At 35.3% G+C, this 26059-nt stretch overlaps 1 protein-coding gene across 1 annotated transcript; it reads left to right on the plus strand.

Moving 5' to 3' along the window:
• Window positions 1-7899: 7899 nt before the first annotated feature.
• Smp_131740 (hypothetical protein) lies at window positions 7900-8707 on the plus strand (the record flags this gene model as incomplete). Its single annotated transcript, XM_018791208.1, is given in 2 exon segments — window positions 7900-8460; window positions 8465-8707. Coding segments are annotated over 2 exon segments (432 nt in total). The 5' UTR covers window positions 7900-8271.
• Between the last annotated feature and the right edge of the window lie 17352 nt (window positions 8708-26059).

Below are 26059 nucleotides of genomic sequence, written 5' to 3' on the forward strand. Positions count from 1 at the left end.
AACTAATAAGGCTACAATGAAATCAGCTAAAGCTAATGAGATAATAAATAGATTAGTATTGATAAGTCGTAACTGTTTAAATTTAATATAAGCGATAAAGATTAAGGCATTGCCAAATAAGGCTGATATAATGATTAATATATAGATAATAATTTTTATAAAAATAATTATTTTTATAGTAATATTATTATTATTATTACTATTATTATATCCATAATAGTATTCATTATAATAGAGTGGGTCAGTATGGATACTAATACTATTACTATTATTATTAATAGTATTATTAATATTATAATAGGAGGGATCAGTATGGATACTAATATTATTACTATTATTACTATTATTATTAATATTAGTAGTAGTACTATTATTATTATTATTACTGTTTTGATATAATGAATCAATAATATTGAATGTATTCAATCGTTGTTTAGTAAATAACATTCGATTTAGTTGTGAAGTGAAATTAAATCGATAATGAAAATTTTAGAAAATTAAAAAAAATTGTTTATTATTTATTTTCATCCTACCTGAAGGGAAAAAAATAAAAAAAAATAAAATTTGATTGCATAATAATAAAAGTATAAATTATGGTATTAGATAATGAATGTTTAAAAAAAAGAAAAAAAAGAAAAAAGAATAATATTTCTAAATAAGATGCTGGTCGGAGGTGGCCAATAGGAAACCCTGGACACGGGTTTCGCGCTATTTTGCACTCGTCAGCAAGGTGTACCTGTAATCTTGAGGGAACTGGTGCTCCCTGACTGATTCGATCCCATGTCATTGAGCTTCACAGTCAGAGACGTTACCACTGAGGTATTCGAGCCGCGACCGACCTCCTGTAGGACTGAGATGTAATCACGGTTGAATTCATCAGGGAACACCAGTTCCCTCAAGAATACAGGTACACCTTGCTGACGAGTGCCAAGTAGCACGAAACCCAGATCCAGGGTTTCCTCTTGGTCACCTACAACCACCATCTTATCTCAACATAGTGCACACAGTGTCGAACCACTTAGACTAGTGGCCACATTGCAACTTGATCGATAGCATTCGATCAGAACTGAGAAGGATTTGACACGCATGAAATTGATCACCGCCCAGTGATCAATCAATTGTGAATATTATTTTTACTTAACAATTCACTGTAAGTTAATAATTTTATGGTTGAAATCATGAATCCATTAAAGCCGAATCACCATAGAAAACTTGAGAACACTGAACGGCCGTTTATTCTTATTGTGAGACTCCTGAGCAGTGTGCATCCACGATCCCACCTCGCGAGTTTTCAACTCAGGACCTATTAGTCTCATGCACGAGCACTTAATCGGTGTTAATGTCTAACTTCAACTAATCCAGAAAATTGAGCAATTGAGTCGATATCCCATAGCAGACCTGATTGAACTACATTGGTCACTACTTCTCACTACAACTCCAGGAAATATTTCTTGAAGCCGTTCACAAGTGAGCATATGATTATTATCAGGAGGGATATTTTCTGGAAACTTTAGTAATTTTATGGTTGAAATCATAAGTCAATTGAGGCTACACCACCATGAGAAACCTGAAAACACTTGACATCTTATATGTGCTGTTGGAAGAATTATCCTTAAAGAAGAGATTAGTGATAATGGTTTTTTATTTGAGGTATGTTGATGATACCTTTATTGTATGTAACATGCAACTAATCTACCAAGACATTTAAATGAAGCTGATTAAAATTATCTAGTTTACTGTATGAGATATGAAAATAAAAACAAGTTCAATTTTCTTGACCTAGTAATAAAACGTAGGAAGAATAGTACGGTTCTATGTTTACTTTATAAGGAAGATATATGAAATTGGATTTATCTCAATTTGTCTACTCAGTCACAAAAAGGCACTGATCAAAGCACTATTTAACTAAACAAATAGAATATGTACTACTGACATATTAAAAGAGGAACTAATGAATGTGTAAAAGTGTTTAAAGAACAATGGAAACCTATAGAAATTTAACAAGATATATGGAAAACGGGAATAATGAAAAATGTCCCGGAGAAACTATCGTAAACCAAAAGCCTTTTTTTGTTTAATTTTAAATTCAAAAGTGATGATGTGAAAGGGTCAATCAGAATGTGATTAAAAACTGTATTGAGAAGAATTTATCCTGTAGGTAAACTGGTTATCTTGTTCGTAACAATAAAGCTCGATAGATTTCTCTTTGATGTTACCGTCAACTATGTATACCAACTCACACGTATCTGCTAAATCAGTTATGTTGATAAATCCGAAAGGAGAGCCTACGTCCGATTCGAAAAAAAAACATATTTCAAAAAAGTCGAAGGACAGATGGATTAGAAGCATTCAACAGTGTCATCTTGAAAAACATCTCCTTGATACAGGACATCAAGTCGACAAACTTATTTATCCGATATATATTTGTAAAGTGAATGTTTGTATAAGAAATAAATGACCTACTATAAAATAAATAAATAATATATTTGTATTATCCAAAATAAGTAGAAAAATTAGATTTTGTGACGTTTCGTGATTTAGAGTAAGTCACTTCTTCAGAGAATGATGTATTCTATTTATTTATAACAATCTACACAATGCTCAATTTATCAGAGGCGGTTTCTTGTAGAGATTTTAGTAATTTTTTATAGTTGAATAATTGATAGAGGTACATCCTGGAGTTCAAGTGAGAAGCAGTGAAAAGTGGAGTTCAACCAGGTCTGTTGTGAGATAGTAACTCACTGAATACAATGGTGGATGGTTTCTCGATTTCATGGATTATTTGAAGTTAGACATTAACACCATTGGATGTCGGTTCAGTGGTCTAGAGGTTAGGCGTTTGCGTGTGAGACTGATAGGCCCTAGGTTCGAATCTGGCGAGGTGAGATCATGGATGCGCACTGCTGAGGAGTCCCACAATAGGACGAAACGGTTATCCAGTATTTTTAGGTTTTCCATGGTTGCCTAGTTTCAAATGACTCATGTATTCAATTATTAAAAATTATTCGAAATAATCAAATCAAAACTTGTTATTGATACCGACTACTATATAATAGCAAGTAAATTAATGATGACACACAGAAGTTTCAAACAGCTTGAATTTACTCTACATACATCCTCAAACTTAATGTTTATCAGAGGAAAGAATTCGGAGTACTGTAAGAAAGAATATCCTTATTAGAGTCAATGAGTTGATATGTTTTTGGAATGCTAACTTTAATCTACCGAAGATAATATAGTGAAATTCTTTGAAGACATGACAAAATGTTGAACAAAACAAACTACTCAAACATAATAATAATAAGATCACAAGTAAATAACTTAGAGCCACTTGTTACGTATGCTGAACACCGATAACCACAACAGTGACTAATGTTGAAGACGTTTGGAAGAAAGTTAGACGCTGTCAAACCAAAACGTTGCATCAGTACTTGAAGTCAATAACTTCTAGTCTGAGCCATGTCGGTGGATACAGACTACTTCGTTGAGGTCCACGCGACTATTGTAACCAATGGTTGGAGACTATGTGTGACATGTCTCAGAATCGATCATAATGACGTAGGTGTAAACACCATTTTTCTCCCCTTAAACCATGAGAATTAAATTTCCTTATTCCTTTCATTCTACAAACTAATTCTTTCTTCATCTATTAGATCTTTATAGACAGTCTTTCTCTGATATATTGCTACCAAAAATTGTTTATCTAGATAATCACAATCCATTCAGTAAATCACTTCCGAAGATTACGATGAATGGTTAACCAAATTTCAAGGTGTTTATAGATTACAGGGTGTTATGAGTAAAAAAATAACTTTTAAACATTCATGAATATCACCAACACGACAACTCGAATTCTTAATAACAGTAATATTAACATCATACCTTTCGAACAAGTTGATAAAGATCTGAAATCAGTACATCAGTGAATAAAGTATTTATCCCTAACTTGGAATCCGGAAGGTAAGCGGAAAAGAGGAAGGCCAAAGAACACATTACGCCGGGAAATAGAAGCAGATATGAAAATAATGAATAACAACTGTAAAGAACTGAAAAAGATTGCCCAGGACAGAGTTGGATGGAGAATGCTGGTGGGCGGCCTATGCTCCTCCACGAAAGGTAACAGGCGTAAGTAAGTAACTAGGATATTAGATTCGAGTTCGAATATGAACATCGTCACTGAGACGTAGGTTAATCCAGCTAAACAATCACAAAGAGAGAGCAACATACATCTCGGAATGCACTGTTAGATTCAATTCATATGTTTATTAACATTATAGCTTGTATGGTTTCTAAGTGATTTTCATAGTCTACAAAAGTCACCTGACTTATAATTACTTACTTACTTACTTACGCCTGTTACCTCCAATGAAGCATAGGCCACCGACCAGTATTCTCCAACCCCCTTCTGACCTGACTTATAATATCTATCATTTAATAAAGTTTGTCAATAGAATTATATCATAAAATGATTGATTTTTCTCGTAACAACAGCTCAATGAAGTCAATCTACTTGATTACACTGATCATTGGGTTTCTTGTTTTTTCGACTTTTTTCCCACCAACAAAAATCCATCATTTGATCTTCTAATTATTTGACTACTTACTTACTTACGCCTGTAGCTCCTCCTGTGGCTACTACCGCTCCCAATCCCGGGTAAAGGAGGAGGGTTGGGCATGGGGTTAGCAACCCTATCCCGTAGAAAACCAACTCGCTAAAAAAACGCTAACCAGAAAAAAAATATATTCAAACTATTTGGTTAGTTAAATTGAAACCAACTATTTTTCGAACAACCATTCAAATGACCAATTCAATCTAATATACAATCATCATTGTTTATCATTTGGTATGATTACTTAAGATTTCTTTATTATATAACTCACTATAATCACATAAACGTGTTTAGGGGATTGAAAAAAGAAAAACAACCACCCCTCCTTTATAAGAAAAGTTGAAAAAGATATATTTCTTCTTTACTACTCTGATAAACCATTATCTCTAAGGTATCAATATCGGGGGTTAGATTGGATAGTTTCAAATAAATTGAGCATTGAGTAAGAAGCTAATAATAATCATAATAATAATAAAGTTTCGTGACTTAATGTAAGACACTTCATCAGAGTGAATAAATAACTCTAATGAAATATTTTACAATATAAGTCACGAAATATCGTTTGAAATACAATTTTTCTTGACTACTATTATTTGAGATTTCATCGAAAAGAAAATTTTCTTCAATTTTATTTGTTATTTATTCTTGAATTCATTGATAATGTAATCTTTTCTAGCCTACCATATAAGAATATAGACGAATGTAATGCTTAAGTAACTACTTTATGGCTGCGAAAAGTGGTCATTAAGAGTAGAAGATAGTCGTAAGTTACTAGTATTTGACCACAGATGCCTTAGAAATATTGCTCGCATCTTCTGGGATCACCGGGTAAGTAATAGTGAGGTTGGTTGCAGGGTATTAGTGAATGATGGTAAATCAGTTGATGAGGTTGTGAATCTTCATCGACTGAGATGGTTGGGCTACGTGTTACGTATGCCTGAACACCGATTACCAAGACGAGCTATGATGACAAGTATTGACGATGGTTCGAAGAGAGTTAGGGGCGGTCAAACCAAAACGTGGCATCAGTGCTTGAAGTCATTACCTTCTAGTATGAGCAATGTTGGTAGATGCAGACTATTTGGTTGGGGTCCGTGTAACTATTGTCGCCAATGGTTATAGACTCCGTGTGACATGGCTCAGAATCGATCACAATGACGTAGGTTTATACAATATTTTCCTTCCCTTAATCCTTGAGATTAAAATTGCTTCAAATCTGTCTTTCTTCCTGTACTACATCCTTATATACAATCTTTCTTCTATATATTACTACCACTAAATTAATTGCTTCTATGAATTTGGTGTACATATGGTTGTGCTAATGAGGTGTGGCAACTTGGACCGATGCATATATGTGCCTGGTCCTACGTTGTAGCTGACTGACTGACTAACAGCTTAAGTAAATGATTTCGTCGAAAAGAAGAAATATTCTATTAAAAAATTATCTTTAATAGAAGCATATTACTTAAATATTATTTAAGATACTTGAATAGTCTATGAATCTATCGATCTTCAAAAAAACCTACATAAATTGGTTGATGAAATGATTGTACATTAAAATGATTAGATTAACCAATGAAACATTGAACAGAATAGTCTTTTATAAGCAAATATGGATAGTGGCTACCAGTGGAATCCAGTTTGACGCGCGTTTCGTTCTATTTGGGACTCGTCAACTGGATGTACCTGCAGCTCAGAGTTGATGTTCACTCTGTGACTCAAACACAGTACCGTTCGCTTCAAACGCCATCGCGTTACCCACTTTAGATAATGTGTCCTGAAAGTCACCTTAATCTACAATAGGCTGAAGTTTAATCAATTGAAGTCCTAAATAACAATAGGAAGATACAAGTAAACAACACCAAAAGAATTCAGAATAGTGTTTTGTTATTTCAAATCTATTAGTTTCCATTGATTATTATGACAGATTTACTTAGTATTGTTTGTTTGGATCTTCCCATTGATGTTTATAAGATTGCATCTGGTCAGTCTCTAATTGGCATATGTGCATACTGTGCGTATTGCCTCGATATAGCCTAAATTCACAAGCATGGTAAGCAGAGATGGATAGTGGTTGGCAGTGGAATCCAGGACGCGCGTTTCATCCTATTTGGGACTCGTCAGCTGGATATACCTGAATCTCAGAGTTGATGTTCACTCTGGGGCTCGAACCCAGTAACCTTCGTTGCAGTCCTATAAACATCAATGGGAAGATTCAAACAAACAATAATAAGTGAATTTCAACTTTACCCCAACGTACAAGCAAGTGGTTATCAGGACTCAGTAGCTGAGTGGATAACGCGATGGCGTTTGAAGCGAAAGGTACTGGGTCCGAGTCCCAGAGTGAACATCAAACCTGAGATGCAGGTAAATCCAGTTGAAGAGTCCCAAATAGGACGAAACGTGCATCTAGGATTCCACTGCTAGCCACTATCCATCTTTGGTTACCATTATGACAGATTCTTTATTTTTTTATAGGCAATTTTAGGCTTCCAGGTTTTCCATGGTGGTCTAGATTACATTGATTCATCGATTCAAATATTAAATTATTATAAGATTTACAAAAACACCTTTCTGACAATAATCATTATATGCTCATAAGTAACTAGTTTCAAGATGTATTTTCTGGAGTTCTAGTGAGAAGCAGTGAACAGTGCAGTTCAACCGTGTCTGATATGAAGCAGTTAATCACTAAAGGGAATGGTGAACGGTGGCATAGATTTAATATTTGTTGGTATTTATCAGAAAGAAATATTTACAATCCTGAAAACATGACTGCTCACTGTGGCACTCATATCAGTATCAACTAGCAAGTTGATGAATAGAATTGAATCAGTACTAAAAGATTAGACAATTATGACATTGATTAAAACCCAATGATCAACCGAATGAGCAGATCTTTATTATTATATTTTTTCGATTCATACCTATGATCTCTACAATATTTAAACTTGATCCAAATCGACAATTGATATACATATATAGATTTATTGAACTAGCATTAGTTCACAACATTCGCATAATATTGTCTAATCTACTCAAATCTTAGCGATCGCGGCGAAGACGTGAAGAACTACGAAAGCCAACATCCAGAAGATACAAGTGTTTATTAATAGTTGTCTACGCAAGATACTTCGGATCCGTTGGCCAGACACTATCAGCAACAAGCTACTGTGGGAGACAACAAACTAGATTTCTTCCAGAGGAAGAAGAAATCAGGAAAAAACGTTGGAAGTGGATAGGACACACATTGAGGAAATCACCCAACTGCCTTACAAGGCAAGCCCTCACATGAAATCCTAAAGGTCAAAGGAGAAGAGGAATATCAAAGAACACATTACGCCGAGAAATGGAAACAAACATGAAAAGAATGAACAAGAACTGGATAGAACTAAAAAGGAAGGCGGAGGACAGAGTGGGTTGGAGAATGCTGGTCGGCGGCCTATGCTCCATTGGGAGTATCAAGTATAAGTAAGTAAATAATCTTAGCAATCATGATAACCAAACTGAACACAAATGTACTTTACTATTTTAAGTTCGTTTTTCTGTTATCAATATTTATCAACTTATAAGTTTTCCGTTTAAGATTTAAGAAAACCGAAAAATGTTGAACAAAAAGAGGAAGCCATTCATAGTTGTAAATGTTTTTTTTCTTATCTAAATGTTTCATTTATTTATCCAGGAAATTTTCAGTAGAATGAAACATGCTACTTACTTACTTATCTTACTTACTTACTTACTTACTCACTTACCTACTTACTTACCTACCTGCTTACTTACTTACCTTACTTACTCACTCACTCACTCACTCACTCACCCACTCACTCACTTACTTACTTACTTACATACTTAGTTACTTACGTACCCACGTATCTTCTTACTTACCCCCTTACTTACTATGTTACTTACGTACCCACTTACCTACTTACTTGCTTCCTTACTTACATGTTATTAAACACAATTTATCATGTAAATTAACAAATGTACAATATTGTAGTTTTAATCAAACTTCAAGAGAGGTGGAAGGTGATGGATCTGCATATTTTATTATTATTCTTTTCAATATTTTGTCGCTGATCTTAGTTAACATAGATTGAATGAATGTAAAACTTTAATAAAATACAAGATTAATTATTATTAGATTGTAGACAACAAAACATGATTACATATTATGATATGAGTATTACTATGGATGTTTTCTACATTTGAATGAGCAAACTTATAAATTGTATTGTATGGTAAGAGCAAACAATCATTATAAGCAAAGATGGATAGTGGCTGGCAGTGGAATACAGAATGCGCGTTTCGTCCTATTTGGGACTCGTCAGTTGGATGTAACTGCATTTCAGAGTTGACGTTCACTCTGGGACTCGAAACCACTACCATTCTCTTCAAACGCCATCGCGTTATCCCCTCATCTACTGAATCCTGATAGCTAGTTGCTTGTGCGTTGGGGTGAAGTTTAAATTCACTCGGTATGTTTGGTTGAATCTTCCCATTGACGTTTAGGACTGAAAGTGATTAGTCCCTTATGGAAATATGTGCATATTGTGCGTATTGCCTCGATATAGCCCATCTTTGCTTCTAATGCCTTTTGTCAACGAACAAAGGGCGCACCACATTAATTATGGACAAAAAAGAATACATCAAGTAAGCCTAGGAACTACTCGAGGACAAAAGCATATACAAACCAATAAACATAAATCCAGTCAAAAAGCTAGACAATTGTATTGCAAAGACTTTAAACAATCTCTTCAGAGCAGGATAAATAACAAAGCAAAATCAATGGAGAATGAAATCTAATGGACCTGTACTCCCTCGATTCTACGTCAGGACGAAGATACACAAACGTAACATCCCACTTCGTTCAATTGTAGAACTACAGGGAACGTCAACGTACAATTTGTCAAGAGAAATCTCACGAATACTGAAACATTTAGTGGATTCGTCGAAGCATTCCATCAAATCCGCCACAATCAACGACGACGAGCAAATGATATCCTTCGATGTAACAGCGCTATTCACCTCAATTGAACCAAGCCTAGCAAAAGACACAATAACCAATTGATATCAATAAAGTTAGACGATGGTTGTGCGAATTTACGAAGTGAATCTAGAAATGTATACTGACGGATATTTAACAAGGTTTTAATGGTTTAACGATGATAGCGAGACCCGTCAGTTGTAAGTTCAATCCTAATGCAAGTTGTGGATGTTTATTAACAGTTGTCTACGCAAGATACTTCGGATCCATTGATCAGACACTTTCAGCAACATTCTACTGTTGGAGAGTACAAACCAGATTTCAGTGGAGGAAGAAATCAGGAAGAAGTGCTGGAATTGGATAGGACACACATTGAGGAAATCACTCAACTGCATCACGAGACAAGCTCTTACATGAAATCCTGAAGGCTAAAGAAAAAGAGGAAGATCACACACATGGAGACAGACATGAGAAGAATGAAGAAAAAGTTGGGTAGAATTGGAAACGAAGGCCCAGGACGGAATGGGTTGGTGAATCTTGGTCGGCGGCCTATGCTGGATTGGGAGTAACAGGTGTAAGTAAGTAAGTAAGCAAATTAGCCAGAACTTTATTTTGTCTATCAAATATGATGTTTTCTTTGTTGAAAGGTTTCTATATTCAACATTTTGTAAACAATACTTCACATGTAGATGATATATATATATCCTGTATCTGACGTAGATTTAGACGTAATCATTTCTATATTAAGAAACATACAACTGCCAAAAACAATCTTTTTTCTACAAGGGATATTTTGATTTATTTTTTGTTTTTTTCTTTTATCTCCCTCCCATTTTGCATTCCTTTTTTTAGTTTTTTTGTATATGTAATCACTAACTGACTTTAGGATAAAAATAATAATAATAATGAGCCAAAATTAGTCAGTAGATGACAGTAATAAATTTGTTTTTTTTTTATTTTTACCAGATTCGTAAACTTTTAAACAAAATCTTAAAAGATTAGTTTGTGATTACAAGTATATTATCAACAGATCCACTGTACTGATAACAATCATTTGGTCACTAGAGATTAACCTCAAGATGTATCTCCTGAAGTTTTAGTGTAAGTCCATAACTAGTGGAGTGATTATGAGACAGTTATTCAGCGTAAACAATAGATGAATGAAAGCAAAGATGAAAAGTGGTGAGGAGTGGAATCCATGATTCGCGTTTCGTCCTATTTGGGACACGTCAGCTGGATGTACCAGCATCTCAGAGTTGATGTTCACTCTGTGACTCCAACCTAGTACAATTCGCTTCAAACGACATCGCGTTATCCACTCGGTCACTGAGTCCTGATAGCCACTTGCTTGTGCAATGGGGTGAAGTTTAAATTCATTTAGTATTGTTTGCGCTGAATAACTGTCTCATAATCACTCCACAACTGGTCAGTCTCTAATTGGCATATGTACATCCGGCTGACGAGTCCCAAATAGAATGAAACGCGAGTTTTGGAATCCAATGCGATCCATCATTCATCTTTGCTCATATTGCTTGTGACCGAAGGCATTATAGAGGCAATACGCACAGTATGCACATATACCTATAAGAGACTGATCACTTGCAGTCCTAAACATCAATGGGAAGATTCAAACAAACAATACTAAACGAATAGAAGAATGGTTGCATAATATGATGGGATGGTGAAAGTGAGACATTAACACCGTTTGATCTCGGGTTAGGGTTATAGATAATCAGCGTCCAGGCGCGAGACGGAAGGTCCTGGATTTGATTCCCACATTTGGGTTCGTGGATGCCCACTGCTAGGATGAAACGGCCGTTCAGATCCTCAAGGTTTTCAGTGGTGACCTATCTGAGATCAGTTCGTGATTTCATCTGTGGAAAGTGTGATAAAGAAATAATTTTTCTCCAGTTATAAATTGAAAATATTCTGTCTGAAGATTTTCTCTTTGATGAAACACTAGAAAATTGTAAGTAATAACGATCAGCATAGTCTTGTGTGAATGATTACAGTAAGAAAAAGTTGTTGCACACTTAACCAAAGATAAATGAAATTTCCGAAAGTCTAATATAATGTGAATAGTTACAATCACATCCTACTTAATGCATCGATTCGATAGCGGATCACCGGAGTTGTAGTTAGTTGTCATAACCAGTGTAGTACAACCACTGATGGTATAAACAATTATTCTCTCAGTAAAGTGAACTCACTGGAATTAGATATGCACACCAACGAATGTCAGCTTAGTCGTCCGAAGATAAAATTCTCGTTGTAAGGAGGTGACATATGGCTCGTTTCGCTACAGACCTCTTCAGTAATGCACACTTATGACATTGTCGAACATTAAACTTGGAATAGTAAATTTTTACAGAGATCACGTTACTATTAACGTTGCCAGGATCATATCTACTTAGTTACGCCTGTTACTCCCAATAAAGTATAGGCCGCCAACCAGCATTCTCCAACTCACTCTATCCTGAGCCTTCTTTTCTAGTTCTATCCAGTTTTTGTTCATTCTTCTCATGTCTGTCTCTATTTCTCGGCGTAATGTTTTCTTTGGTATTCCTGTTCTCCTTTGGCCAGGATCGTAGGTTAGCATTATTAAGTAGTGTCATAATAGCACATCGTACCTGTTAACGTATTTGTAACTTTCGGTGATTATCTAACCGTGATTCAACCAAAAAAAGTGTAATTATACGATTGTTAATTATTTAGCTAGTCTAATCTAATTGCCCTACAAATTTGTAAATTCATATATGTTCCCAATGCTAGTTGTATCATTAAACAGCCATAGAAAAACAGTGATTTAGCTCTTGGGATATGAAATATACAATAACTGAAGTTAGTACTAACTATTAATAACTACGAATTCTTAGTAGTTAATTAGGAATATGAATTTGACGTTATGGGAATTAAATTAAATTTTAAATCATCAATAGTTCTATATTTAGTACTATTGGATTTTAAACGAATGGCCAACCGTCTATAATTCAACCAAATCTACATTTTTTTAAAAACTCAGTTTAGTTATAAGCAAAGATGGATAGTGGTTAGCAGTGGAATCCAGTACGCGCGTTTCGTCTTATTTGGGACTCGTCAGCTGGATATACTTGCATCTGAGGTTTGATGTTCAATCTGAGACACAAACCCAGTACCGTTCGCTTCAAACGCCATCGCGTTATCCACTCAATTACTGAGTCCTGATAGTTGTTTGAATAAATAGTTACTTAATTATAATATTATTTCATAGTAGACAGATAACTTATTTCTGAACTAGCTAGACAGTACTATAGTTCCATTATGGTATGGTGTTACTTATGTCAACGGATATAAGTAGTATGCAACATCAGTCGAAAGTGGAATCTTTGGCATCGGAAAATTTAGAAAATCGAATAAAAAAGAATGGGAAGAAAGAGTGATTAGTATGGAAATGAAGGAATACCAAAGGTTGAGACAATTGATGAACATTTCTCAAATGAAGTATTGAACGTATGATATTCACATTTGAACAAAAAAAAGCTTTATAATTTTATACTCAAACGCATTTGGTGGTCCCCACTTGGGTTATCTTTCACTACATCATTACTTGCCAGCAAATAAATGGAATATGTAACCGTAGCGTTTGGAATCTATTGTCCTAACTTCTGGATAAGTTTATCAATAAACATAGATGTTATTTACTTAAAATAAATGTAAGATGTGAATGACAAATATGATTGACCATTTAATATATAAAATGAGAAGTAACTGTGTTGAATAAATGAATAAGCGAAATTGAATAATGTGATCAGTAGCTGTTACAGTTTCCATGTAAACAGATTGATTTATGAATTCAAAAATGTTAAAATAACAATTATATTTAACAGTTAACTTATTTTATAGTTGAAATTATCAGTGAATTGAAGCTAGACTACCCATGCACAACTCTCCTCCTTTGCCCGGGCTTGAGACCGGCAGTAGCCCCCGGAGGAGCTACAGGCGGAGACAACAAACCAGATTCCAGTGGAGGAAGAAATCAGGAAGAAGTGCTGGAAGTGGATAGGACACACATTGAGGAAATCACCCAACTGCATCACAAGACAATCCATCACATGGAAATCTGAAGGTCAAAGGAGAAGCGGAATACCAAAGAACACATTACGCCGATAAATGGAAACAGAAATGAGAAGAATGAACAAAAACTGGATAGAACTAGAAAGGAAGTCGGAGGATAGAATGGGTTTGAGAATGCTGGTCGGCGGCCTATGCTCCATTGGGAGTATCAAGCGTAAGTAAGTAAGTAAGTTATCTCTCGCATCGATGATAACTCTGATTAAGAACCTCTTAGTTGTTTCTAGAAATATACAGAGCAAGTTGAAGTATATTATAACCCAATACATTTATTTATACCGTATGGTAAGTTTATAAATCTATATTACCTATGTATTACCCATTATACTGACTAGGTTAATGAAATGTTTGAATATTCCCATTGTTATTTAGGACTGTGATTGTTTAATCTCTTATTGACATATGTGCATCCTGTGCAGATTTCCTCGATATTGCCTTAATTCACATTCATTATAAGCAAAGATCGTTGGTGTATAAGTGAAGCGGACGCTATTGGGTTCGAGTTCGAGTGTGAAAATCAACTCTAGGATCCAGGTACATCCAGAAGACGAGTCCCAAATAGAAGAAAACGCGTGTTCTGGATTCCACTGCTATCCACTAACCATCTTTGCTTACAACGAAATAACCATTTTAGAAAAAATAACGTTGACACAACGTTTTGTTAAAGGAAAAATAATTCCTTAAATCTTTTGAATATTACCAGATTGAGCTTAATAACTTTGAGAGTTTGCCATCCGAAATAATAATGGCTAAAGTTAACAGAAAAGAGGAAGGCCATAGAACACACTGCATCTGGAATTGGAAGGAGACATAAAACAGGATGAATATCAACTAGAACTAACTAGGAAGAATTGCCCAGGGCAGGGTTGGATGTAGAATGCTGATGGTTAACCTACGCTTCTCCACGAGGGGTAAGAGGCATATGTAAGTAAATTTAAAAATTATGCTTACATAATTTTACAGAAACTTTTCTTCAGAATTTCACTAATTTTCATATTATGATTGACAATCATGTTGACATTACAGTATACAGTGTACATATCTGTCAATTGTTTTCTTAACTTAGATTATCTTTCAAAACAGTAGGGTGAAATATAATTGTCCACTATATATACATAAAGGTTCTTATTCAAGAATAATCATGTTTACCTTTTTACAACATAAGTAACTATGTTATCTGTAATGCACGAACAAAAGTATGCAAATGTAAATAACGTAATACTATCACATTTAAAAATCCAAGCCATTTGTCCAGAAAGTATTTCAGAACCGGACCCCCTTCCCCCCCGAAAAAAATACGGAATTTTGCAAATAAATCATTTTATTTAAAAAATTCTTTCTTTTTAAGTTTTGTCTTTTTTCCTTTGAAAAATAATTCTGTAAATTTCAAACTACTTTTTATTTTACTAATATTCATTTTCATAGTTGAAATCATAAGTCAATTGAAGCTAGACTGCCATGGAAAACCTGGAAGCACTGGATGGCCGTTTTGTCCTATTATGGGACTCCTCAGCAGTGCGCATCCACGATCCTGCACTCACGAGATTCGAACCTAGTACCTACCAGTCTTGAGACAGAGCCCTTAACCGACAGACCACTGAGCCGGCCGGCATCCAACTAACTTCAACGGATCCACGACGTTTGATCAACCGTTTACCAATTGTCTTCAGTGAGTTGATATCTCTACATCAGACTTGTTTGAACTCCACTGGTCACTGCTTCCCACTAGAACTCATTTGTTTAACTTAATCTAATGTTTGAGTGACAAATGTAATTTGGAATGTTTTAACTATGTCCAACAGAAGAAGTATCTTTGTCGAAATATCTTGAATGATTATTATACAAAACGTTTTCTTTTTCATTTCCGGAGCTTATTATTGATAAACGGTTAATGAATAGATTATAAAATAGATAGTTGCTAGCAGTGTAATCCAGGACGAGCATTTCGTAATATTTGGGACTCGACAACTGGATATACCTGCATCTCAGAGTTGATGTTGACTTTGAGACTCGAACCCAGACAATATGAGGGAATTACTCACAGTATACACATATATGCATAAGAGACTGATCAATCGCAGTTATAAACATGTTAGCGGGAAATAAACCGGATCAAGCCATGTTAGGTGCATGATCGTGATGGCGCGCACTGATTGGCTAATTCCAAACCAATAAGCCCTGGCAAATTATTGGAGAAAAATCTAGAAGCTTCTTATGCATCTACTATAAATATATGAACGCTTTTCTAACGATTGATTTCTGTTCACCTACCATTGTCATTTTGAATACAATTTCGTTCCTGTTCAATGTGTTCTGATTTTGGGGTATTGTCGAGTGTCATTGTATAAGAATACTAAGCAATAGGAGTAGCTGAGTCGTTTATGAGCAATACAATTATAACAAAACATTAATTGGAAGATTCAAGTAAACAATATCAAGTGAGTTTAATTAATGGGTATAAGTTGAAATAAGATTTTCTGTCGTGTAGACCAAGCCCTAAGTGCCCTAAAATGTCCTAGTACGACCGAAAGTGGTGGGAGTCCTCTCTCTCTCTCTCGAAATACTTTCACATGACTACGCGTATACAGCTATTGACGGGGTAGTCCTAATTCCTAACCCTAACTATCAACTGTGAATAATAATCCTAATTCTTCGCAGCGCTTTATAACTCTGATTTGACCATAGTATGTACGTGTACAGTTCCAAAGTCATTTTACGCATCACTCAAAGACCGTCCATTGATTATAATCTCACCTATTCTTTCTAATGAAATAAGTTTCCTTACATAAACTTAACCAATCAAAATACAACATTATTCTGAAACGATATTTTACATGTTTCAATCAAGAAATAAAACAAAAAAAACATCAGTTTTCTCTCAATATTGAATAGTTACTATTAGATAATCTTTAAATGTAATTGTTTAAAAAAAATACAAAAAAAAACTGTCAGTTTCTATGTACGAAAAAAAGAAAAAGAACTTCTTTCCTATGATCACGAGTTGCTACTCTAAAATAACTTCCCACTTTGTATCCATGTAAGCTTAGTAATTATATTGTTAAATTAGTTTCTTGTCTAGTTTGTTTTTATGTTTTTAATGGATGTGAATGTCATTGCTTTTTACATATTAAAATTTGGTTGAGATTAAAGAAAGTTGATCTATTGAATAGATAATAATGATGTAGATTATGATGGATTAAACTTACTTACTTACTTAATTACTTACTCCTGTTACTCCCAATCGAGCATAGGTCGCTGACCAGCATTCTCTAATTCACTCTGTCTTGGGCCTTCATTTTTAATTCCATCCATTTTTTGTTCATTCTTCTCATGTCTGTCTCCATGTGTGTGATCTTCCTCTTTTTCTTTAGCCTTCAGGATTTCATGTAAGAGCTTGTCTCGTGATGCAGTTGAGTGATTTCCTCAATGTGTGTCCTATCCAATTCCAGCACTTCTTCCTGATTTCTTCCTCCACTGAAATCTGGTTTGTACTCTCCAACAGTAGAATGTTGCTGAAAGTGTCTGATCAATGGATCCGAAGTATCTTGCGTAGACAACTGTTAATAAACACCTGTATCATCTGGATGATGGCTTTCGTAGTTCTCCACATCTCCGCCCCATACAGTAGAACTGTCTTGACATTTGTATTGAAAATTCTGATTTTGGTGTTGATTGACGGTTGTTTTGAGTTCCAGATGTTCTTCAGTTGTAAATATGCCGCTCCTACTTTGCCGATCCGCGTCTTCACATCTGCATCAGATCCACAACGTTCATCAATGATGCCGCCCAGACATGTAAATGTTTCCACATCCTCCAAAGCTTCTCTGTCAAGTGTAATTTGATTGGTGCATGTTGTATTGTATCGGAGAGTCTTGCTTTTCCCTTTGTTTATATTGAGACCTACTGCTGCTGAGGCTGCTATAACACTGGTCGTAGGAATAGCATTAGTTATCTTGACGTTACTAGTATACTTTTCTTATATATGTAAACTAGTATTGTTGTGTGTGCTACTGATTTCGATAGGTATAAGTAATATATGACATCAATCAAAAGTGAAATACCTGGTGGCAGAAAGTCAAGAAGATTGAATAAAGAAGGATGAGAACAGACAATGATTGATGTGGAAAAATGGATACATTCAAGTCTGAGATAATTGATTGATATGTTGCAAATAAATTATTTACTGTATGTATAAACGAAGATTGACAATGGCTAGCGGTGGAATCCAGGACGCGAGTTTCGTCCTATTTGGGACTCATCAGTTGGATGTACCTACGTCTCAGAGTTGATGTTCACTCTGGGATTCAGATTTTACTAACTAATTCTGTAACTTTGTATTCCAATACATTTGATTGTGACCACTTGTGTTCTCGTTCACCACAGTTTAAAGTTTAGGTTAAAGGTTTTGTGTCGTTTACCTCAAAGATCTGATCAAACATTATAAGTTTTATAGTTAAAAAAGTTAGGAATCAAAACACAATTCACTGATAAATACTTCATTTCATACTGTGTACTGTTAATGATTGTCATTTGTTAGCTATGCATAAAGTCTGACGTATTACAGACTATCTTATAGAAAGTTATGTTTACATGAAGAGATGTACCGATCTTATGGAGTTATCCTGTTGTAAACACTCTCGGTAAAAGCCATAAACATCTAAGTAGATGACAGTCATTTATGATAACCACTTGGCTAGAGTGGGAAATACAGTTCGATCGATCTAAAGTTACCACTTTTGAAACATGACCTGACATTTTGGGTGTTACTTACCACAAAAGAGATTATCAGTATCAGTATACTCTCATGAAATCAATGGATATCTATTCGAAAATTAAAATTTTCACAAAGCAGAATCTGGTTCCATTTTCAATAGTGAGTTATACTGGCATAAATGTTCTGACTGACTACTGATAACTGGACGCAGACTCAGTTGCTTATTTGTTCCATATACAACAAAAGATTCGGATGTCCAATGATACGGTCCCCCTGTGAACTAATTTCTAATCCTCATATACAACTGTTCTTTATTTGAATAAAAAAATTATTTTATATACAATACAATTAACTTTACTGTTACTTCTAATTGCTCAGTTAATCAGGTAGCATTATTATTATAATCAAGTATGAAATTGAAAGGACGAAAAGTAAATATTCGGCGCTTTAACCAGGTTGGTGGATATGGAGGATCCATTTAAGGGAGTTGGAAAACCCTGATTCCAAACCGATGGTGTACATGTGTTCCATGATCCTAAGGAAACAAATGGTGAATGAACCTATTGCTGGTCATCGTCTACTATGGGACTGCCCCCAAGTGCCCTGGTATGGCCGAGAGTGGGGAGAGTGCGCTCTCCCTTCCGGAATGCTCTCACATGGCCAGGAGTATAAAGCCTCTGCCACGAAAGTCCTACTCACTGCCTTCACGTGGAGGGGGTGTTGTTTACGAAATTGAGAGGACGAAAAGCGAATCTACGGCGATTTAACCTATTTGGTGGACACGGCGAGTCCACCTAGGGGAGTTGGAAAACCCTGATTCTAAACTAATGGTCACATGGTCTTCAGTATCCTGAAGGAACAAATGGCGTATGAATCAATCATTGGTCATCGGCTACCACGGGACTGCATCTCCTCACGATGCTCCACTGCCTTGTGGATCAGACATTCAGGTCAAAGGCTCCGGGTGTGGTCCCCTAAGAAAACCACCTGCTTCGGTTTGGTCACCTGAGCAGTATCACAGCCCTCACACAAATCGAATGAGATTTGTGCGGCGCATATGTATTCGGTGCCCCTTTGTACCAACCTCTATGTATTTAAATAAATAAATAATATTAACCGCCAAAAAGTTATTACACTACTGTTATAATCTATATTACTGGATAGCTATCATAAGAAACTAAATGATAATGGATATTACTTTGCTTTGTTTGCTTTTTTACTAACATCTCAATCTTATTTTTCGATTAACTTCAATCAATATCTATGTCTTTCAGCTTCTTCAAATCTCTCTAACACCTACTTCTCTCTCCACTTCAAAAGTATTACCTTATTTAAACAATGTGTAAGTGTGTGTTTTACTTTAGAATATGATTGAAATATTGAACAAATTGATCCGTATCTAAGTAATGTATATGTATTCTCATAAACAGACAGGTATAGATACTGTCGGGAAAAAAAGAGTAAAAATAGTTTGATTCTTGTTTTTCTAATCTGCTCTTTGATCACATTTATAGTTTAAATGTATTTCAGGGGAGAATTATATTCATAATGAAAGAAAACTCAAAGTTTGAGATTATAATTAAACCTTGCAGATCACCTGGCAACTAAAGTTGGATTCATAAAATTACTATTTACCAGGCAATGGATTCAGTCATGTTATTATATTTGTTATATCCCGAAAAGAATAATGAATGGTAAGCAATGATGGACACTGGAATCGAAGACGCGCATTTCGTCCTATATGAGACTCGTCAGCTGGATGTACCTGCATCTTAGAGTTGATGTTCACTCTGGGACTCGAATCCAGTACCATTAGCTTCAAACACTATGGTGTTATCCACTCACCTACTGAATCCTGATAGCCTTTTGCTATATCAAGGCAATACTCACAGTATGTACATACGCCAATAAGAGACTGATCAATTCCAGTCCGAAAAATCAATGGGAAGATTCAAACAAATAGTGTCAAGTGAATGAATGGTAACTTTGTGATTCGTTTATGGAACAATACTATGCGTATATTATTATCGTATAGTTTTCGACTAATTAACTTTTCATATTCATGTCCCTCTTATTATGAGCTTTATTTTGAACTATTGTGATGTGGGTTACTTATATCAACATAAGTAGTATATGGTGATGGTCGGGCATAGAATGTATTCCGTCAGAAGATCGATAAGGAAAGAACACCAACGAAGCTTAATCGGTATGAAAATGCATGAACAATGAAAACAGAGATGACGGACTGATATTTGAAGAAGGAACAGTCGAAATTGAGACAATTGAATGTTATTTTGCAAATTAACTGTTTCATGTATCGTTATCAGATTTTAGTGAGATAGTCTGTAATTCGATTGTTCCTACCCGTGTTCTTGTTCACAACTTTAAAAACTATTATTATACAATTTACCATTCTTGAGTTATTCCCTGTCTACCAATTACTATCTCCTATATCCACAGCCACATTTTCCTAAATCTTGTACAATTTTTGTTTCCTTTTTTATGGGATAATGTGGTCTATCTCGTTGGCATAAAAAGCCAGTTATTTATTCTCTGAAGAAGTGGCTTACACTGAGTCACGAAACGTCAGAAAATCTAATTTTTCTACTCATTGGGATTATAAAAATATATTATTTATCAATACTCAGTACGTTTAAAAACTCCGCCTGTAGCTCCATCGGGGGCTACTGCCAGTTCGAAGTCCGGATAAAGGAGGAGCGTTGGGCATGTGGTTAGCCACCCCATCCCGTAGAAAACCAACTAGTTAAAAAACGCTAACAAGTATGTTTAAAAAAATGATTAATATTGCAGAGATTGAGATCTGTGTTCCGAACTCAACAGGCAAGGCTAGACAAGGAGAAGGACCGATGAGTACTCTGAACTGCTCGTACAGCTTTTTCTGTATTATTGGTTTAATCGATAAGTCACTGTATTCTAATTGGCGGTATTCTCACGTTATACATTAATAGGGTACAAAGGCTACAAGATCTAACAATATTACTCATAAAATGAGACTTATTCATAAAGGTAATAAATGAAGAATGAATGTCCGGAAATTGTGTGACGTTTTGTTTGTTTTTTTTAGTTTCAGGATTAGAATACCACCATAGTTACTGATAAAGATAAATTAAAAATCCAAGCCTATATACCTTCATAAACGTATTATACATTTTCAGGTATATCGTCAGTCACTCAGTCAGTCACAACGTAGAACTTCGTACATACATACATCAGTTCGAGTTGCCATACCACATTAACACAGATATACAGTTGTCGATTCAAATCCCATAGTGGTAGAAGTAGTAAAAGTATAAACAGTAATCGGAAAGATTAGGGTTTGAAGATGTTATTCAAGGAGTATAATCCAATGAAATAAATTTGGAAAGAGAAAAAAGATAGAGACATGAAGAATTCAGAAGATTAGAATTCAGCAGAACACAAAGAGTGGATTCACCTTCGCCTATGAAAACGCTTATGAGCCATATCATTCAAGGTCTTTAACCATCGATATTTCAGGTATATCATATTGTAACATTTAGATTTGAAGTATTATATAAAATCTCCTAGGTGAAGAATTGTAAGATATATGAATAACTCAGTAAATTCAATGAACCTCAAACATACCACTAGAGTCCAGTTCGTGTCGGATAGAGACAGGTATCTACTTCAGACAATGGAAGATGGTTGCGTAATATCATGGATTATACTTCAAAGCCTTAATCAACCAAAATATGAACTTAACAAATAACAAAGTAGTCCTTTTCATAACTGCAGATTAAGAAATATAAATTGTGGATATTTCAAATGTGCCCTGAAATGGTGGAGAGAGGGAAAAGTCCGCTCTTCCTCTCAAAATGCTCTCACATGACTAGGCGTATACAGCCACTGACAGGGAAGTCCTACTTATTACCTTCTCATGATAGAGGTGTTATCTACGAAATTGAGAGCACGAAAAGCGAATGTTCGGCGTTTCAACCGAGTTGTTGGATATGGAGGGTCCATCTAGGGGAGTTGGAAGACCCTGCTTTCAAACCAATAGTGTACATGTGCCCCAAGATCCTGAGGAAACAAATGGTGTATGACCCTATTGTTGGTCACCGGTTACCAAGGGACTGCATCTCCTGACATTTCTCCACTGTCTTATGGGTTAGACATTTAGATCGAAGGCTCCGAGTTGTGCCCTATATAACATCACGTGCTTTGGTTAGGGCGCTCAATTAGTATGTCATCCCTCAAACAAATCAATAATAACTACTTCTTATAACATTGTTATTTTGTAATGCATATGTATGTGATACCCCCTTTTTACCATGTTTGTGTGTCCAATTAAACGAAAAACCATGAAACATTCACTCACTTTATATGATTATAGCGTGTAAATTTAACATTCATTTACTATGATCTGAATCAGTGTAACCTAGATGAACTGAATCAGATTAATTTATTGATTAACTTTTCATTTCATAGCTAACATTGAGTACTGTATCTATATAGCCTAATACAACCATTCATCGGTGGAGAAGATGTGTTAGCTTAGGTAGATGATTTCGATAGAGTTTTATACTATGAGCTGGATAGTTTTGTGCTGACAATATCGTTCAAGAAAAAAATCGATGAAAGCTCCACAACTAAACCATCCAACTCAAAGAACAAAACTCTATCAAAAACAACAAACATTCAATGAATATCATTATCAATCAAATATCCAAACAATCTACAATTAATGAATAATTATCAGAATGGGTTTTTGTGAAGATTTAGTATTTTCATAGTTTAAAGCGTAAGTCAATTGAGGGTTTTCCCTGGTGACTTGACTTACGCTTTTAACTATGAAAATAGTAAATTTCCACAAAAACGCCTTCTGATAATAATAATCATATGCTCACTAGTGACTGAATTCGAGAGGTAAATCCAGGAGTTCTAATGAGAAGCAGTGACCAGTGGGGTTCAAACCAGGTATATTGTGGGATAGGAAATTACTGAAGAAAATTGGTGAACGGTTGCTCAACTTCGTGGATTGGTTGGACTTAGAAATAAACACCATCGGACGACCGCTCAGTGGTCTGTTGGTTAAGTGCTCTGGCGTGAGACTGGTAGGTCGTTGGTTCGAATCTCACGAGTCAAGATCATGGATGCGCACTGATGAAGAGTCCCACAATAGGACGAAACGGTCGTTCAGTGCTTCCAGGTTTCCCTTAGTTGTCTACCTTCAATTGACTTACGCTTTCAACTATAATGAATAATTATTAATAACCATAAAGTATAATTAATATGTCATTGTTAATTCATGCTTCATTGTTTATAATGAAACCATCAAGAAGAAAAGAAATGTCACCATTTAAATGTATCCAATGTAAAAATTGACATAGGTAACATAAAGATTGAGACAATAAATGTCATTAAAGGTTTATGTCATTCAATTAGATACTTAACTAACATACATACAAATACGAGTTTTATTATTCAATTATTTTTGTCTATCAAAATAGAAAAATTAATGTTTATTCTAATGGTCATTTATTGTGAATTATCTTGGTCTAGTTTATGTTTTGAAGCTAGACCATCATGGGAAACCTGGAAGCACTGGACGGCAGTTTCTTCCTATTTTGAGACTCCTCAGCATCCACGATCCCGACTAAAGAGATCCGAACCCAAGACCAATCAGTCACGCGCGCCAGCGCTTATCCACTAGACCACTGAGTCGATATCCAACTGTGTTATTGTCTAAATTCAATTAATCCACGAAATCGAACAAACATTCACCATTGTCTTCATTGAGTTGATATCTCACAACAGACGCGCGTGAGACTGATAGATCTCCGGTTCGAATCTCGCGAGGCGGGATCATGGATGAGCACTGCTAAGGAGTCTCACAATAGGAAGAAACGGCTATCCAGTGCTCCCAGGGTTTCCATGGTGGTCCAGCTTCAATCGTTTCATGATTTCAGCTATAAAATATGTTTATTTTTATTAGAAAATATCGAAAATTTCTTTTCAGTAGTCAATATTATCAAGTAAGTAGTTTTTCAAATAAGATTATATCCTGAATGGATATCTAAATAAGTTTAAATAATTCAATAGTTCTTCAAATATATAATTCAAGTATAAAAGGTATATAAATTACACTTATCGAATGTTTAATAGGATACTAAGATAAATATAATAAATACAGAAACTGAATGGACAATAATACTTAATGACATCAATTTCATAGACGGAAGTATTGGACGTCTGTCTGTTCCTAGTATGGAACCTCTCAGCAGTGTTAATCCACAATCCTGCATGAAGAATGGGGACTCAGAACCTTTGATATCGTGCGCGATAGCTTAACATGTAAACCACTGTGCCAGGATCAAACGTAGTTAATGTCTGACTTCAATCAATCCACGATATTGCGCGACCATCTTTCATTTTATGAAGTAGATACCTGTTTTTACCAGACATCGACTAGCTTCACTGGAAGAAATAGCCGTTTAGGGCTTCCAGGTTTTCCATGTTAGTCTAGCTTTAATCGAATTCATTCTATAACGCAAAGTGAAAAGTACTTTATAGATTGGTCAAGAATTAAATGTAACAATCAGGTAATTGGTAATTGGACAGTGAGTAACCTGCAGAATTGATTGTCTTCAATCATCTAGGATGTTAAATAATGTTTAATTTTCTGGAGTTATTTATATATAATTATGTAATTCTATTACATGGAGAAGTTGGGGATTCCGATTGGTGGTCTTTTCTTTGCTTTCAAATAATTCAGGAACTCACGAACAGCATTCACCTAACTACTTAGTAACATTGGGTTTTCATAAATCGATTGACATTGCTTTCAAGCCGCTAATTATCAGATATTTGTCTATCAAACCGTAAAAACTCTACTTCACATGAAGCAACTATTGACTAAATGTAAGATATCAAGCTATATGGTATTTCAGATAGGAAACGTTTAACCAATGGAATATGGATTTTGGTTCAATGGAATGGTGTGAAAAGTAAACACTCAGGAGTGGCTAAAAGGTTGTAAATACATTTTTTTAATTTGACACATCAACTATTCTCAGAAGGGGTTTTGTGGAGATTTTAGTCATTTTATAGAGTTGAGATCATGAGTCAGTTTTGTGGATTAGTTGGAGTTAGACATTAACACCGTTGGATGGAGGCTCAGTGGTCTACGGATTAGGTGCTCTGGCGCCAGACTGGTAGGTCCTGGGTTCGAATCTCGCGAGGTCGGATCGTGGATGCGTACTTCTGAGGAGTGTCATAATAGGACGAAACGGTCTTCTGGTTCTTCCAGGTATTCCATGACGGTCTAGCTTCAATTGACTCATGATCTCAACTCTATAACATCAACCATTCGTTGATTTGCTTATTGCTCACAATATTTCCTCTATAGTATCAATCAAAAATAAATTAGAACTTAGTTCATTTGTATGAATAAATATTGAATATTATAGGATCTGGTTTTTGTCTTAGATGGATAAATGAACAATATCGTTTTAGTATTGTATTAGTGTATTGAATAACGATATACTCAACTTTCCCATCATCATTGTTGTACAGCTTTGAAGGAGAGGCCTTAACTGGTGAAGAATTTCGGTTTAGAAAACAGCATTCACCAAGCTTCAAAAATTTCCCAAATGACATCAA

Source organism: Schistosoma mansoni (genome assembly GCF_000237925.1).
Source record: "Schistosoma mansoni, WGS project CABG00000000 data, chromosome 3 unplaced supercontig 0174, strain Puerto Rico, whole genome shotgun sequence".
Lineage (NCBI taxonomy): Eukaryota > Metazoa > Platyhelminthes > Trematoda > Strigeidida > Schistosomatidae > Schistosoma > Schistosoma mansoni.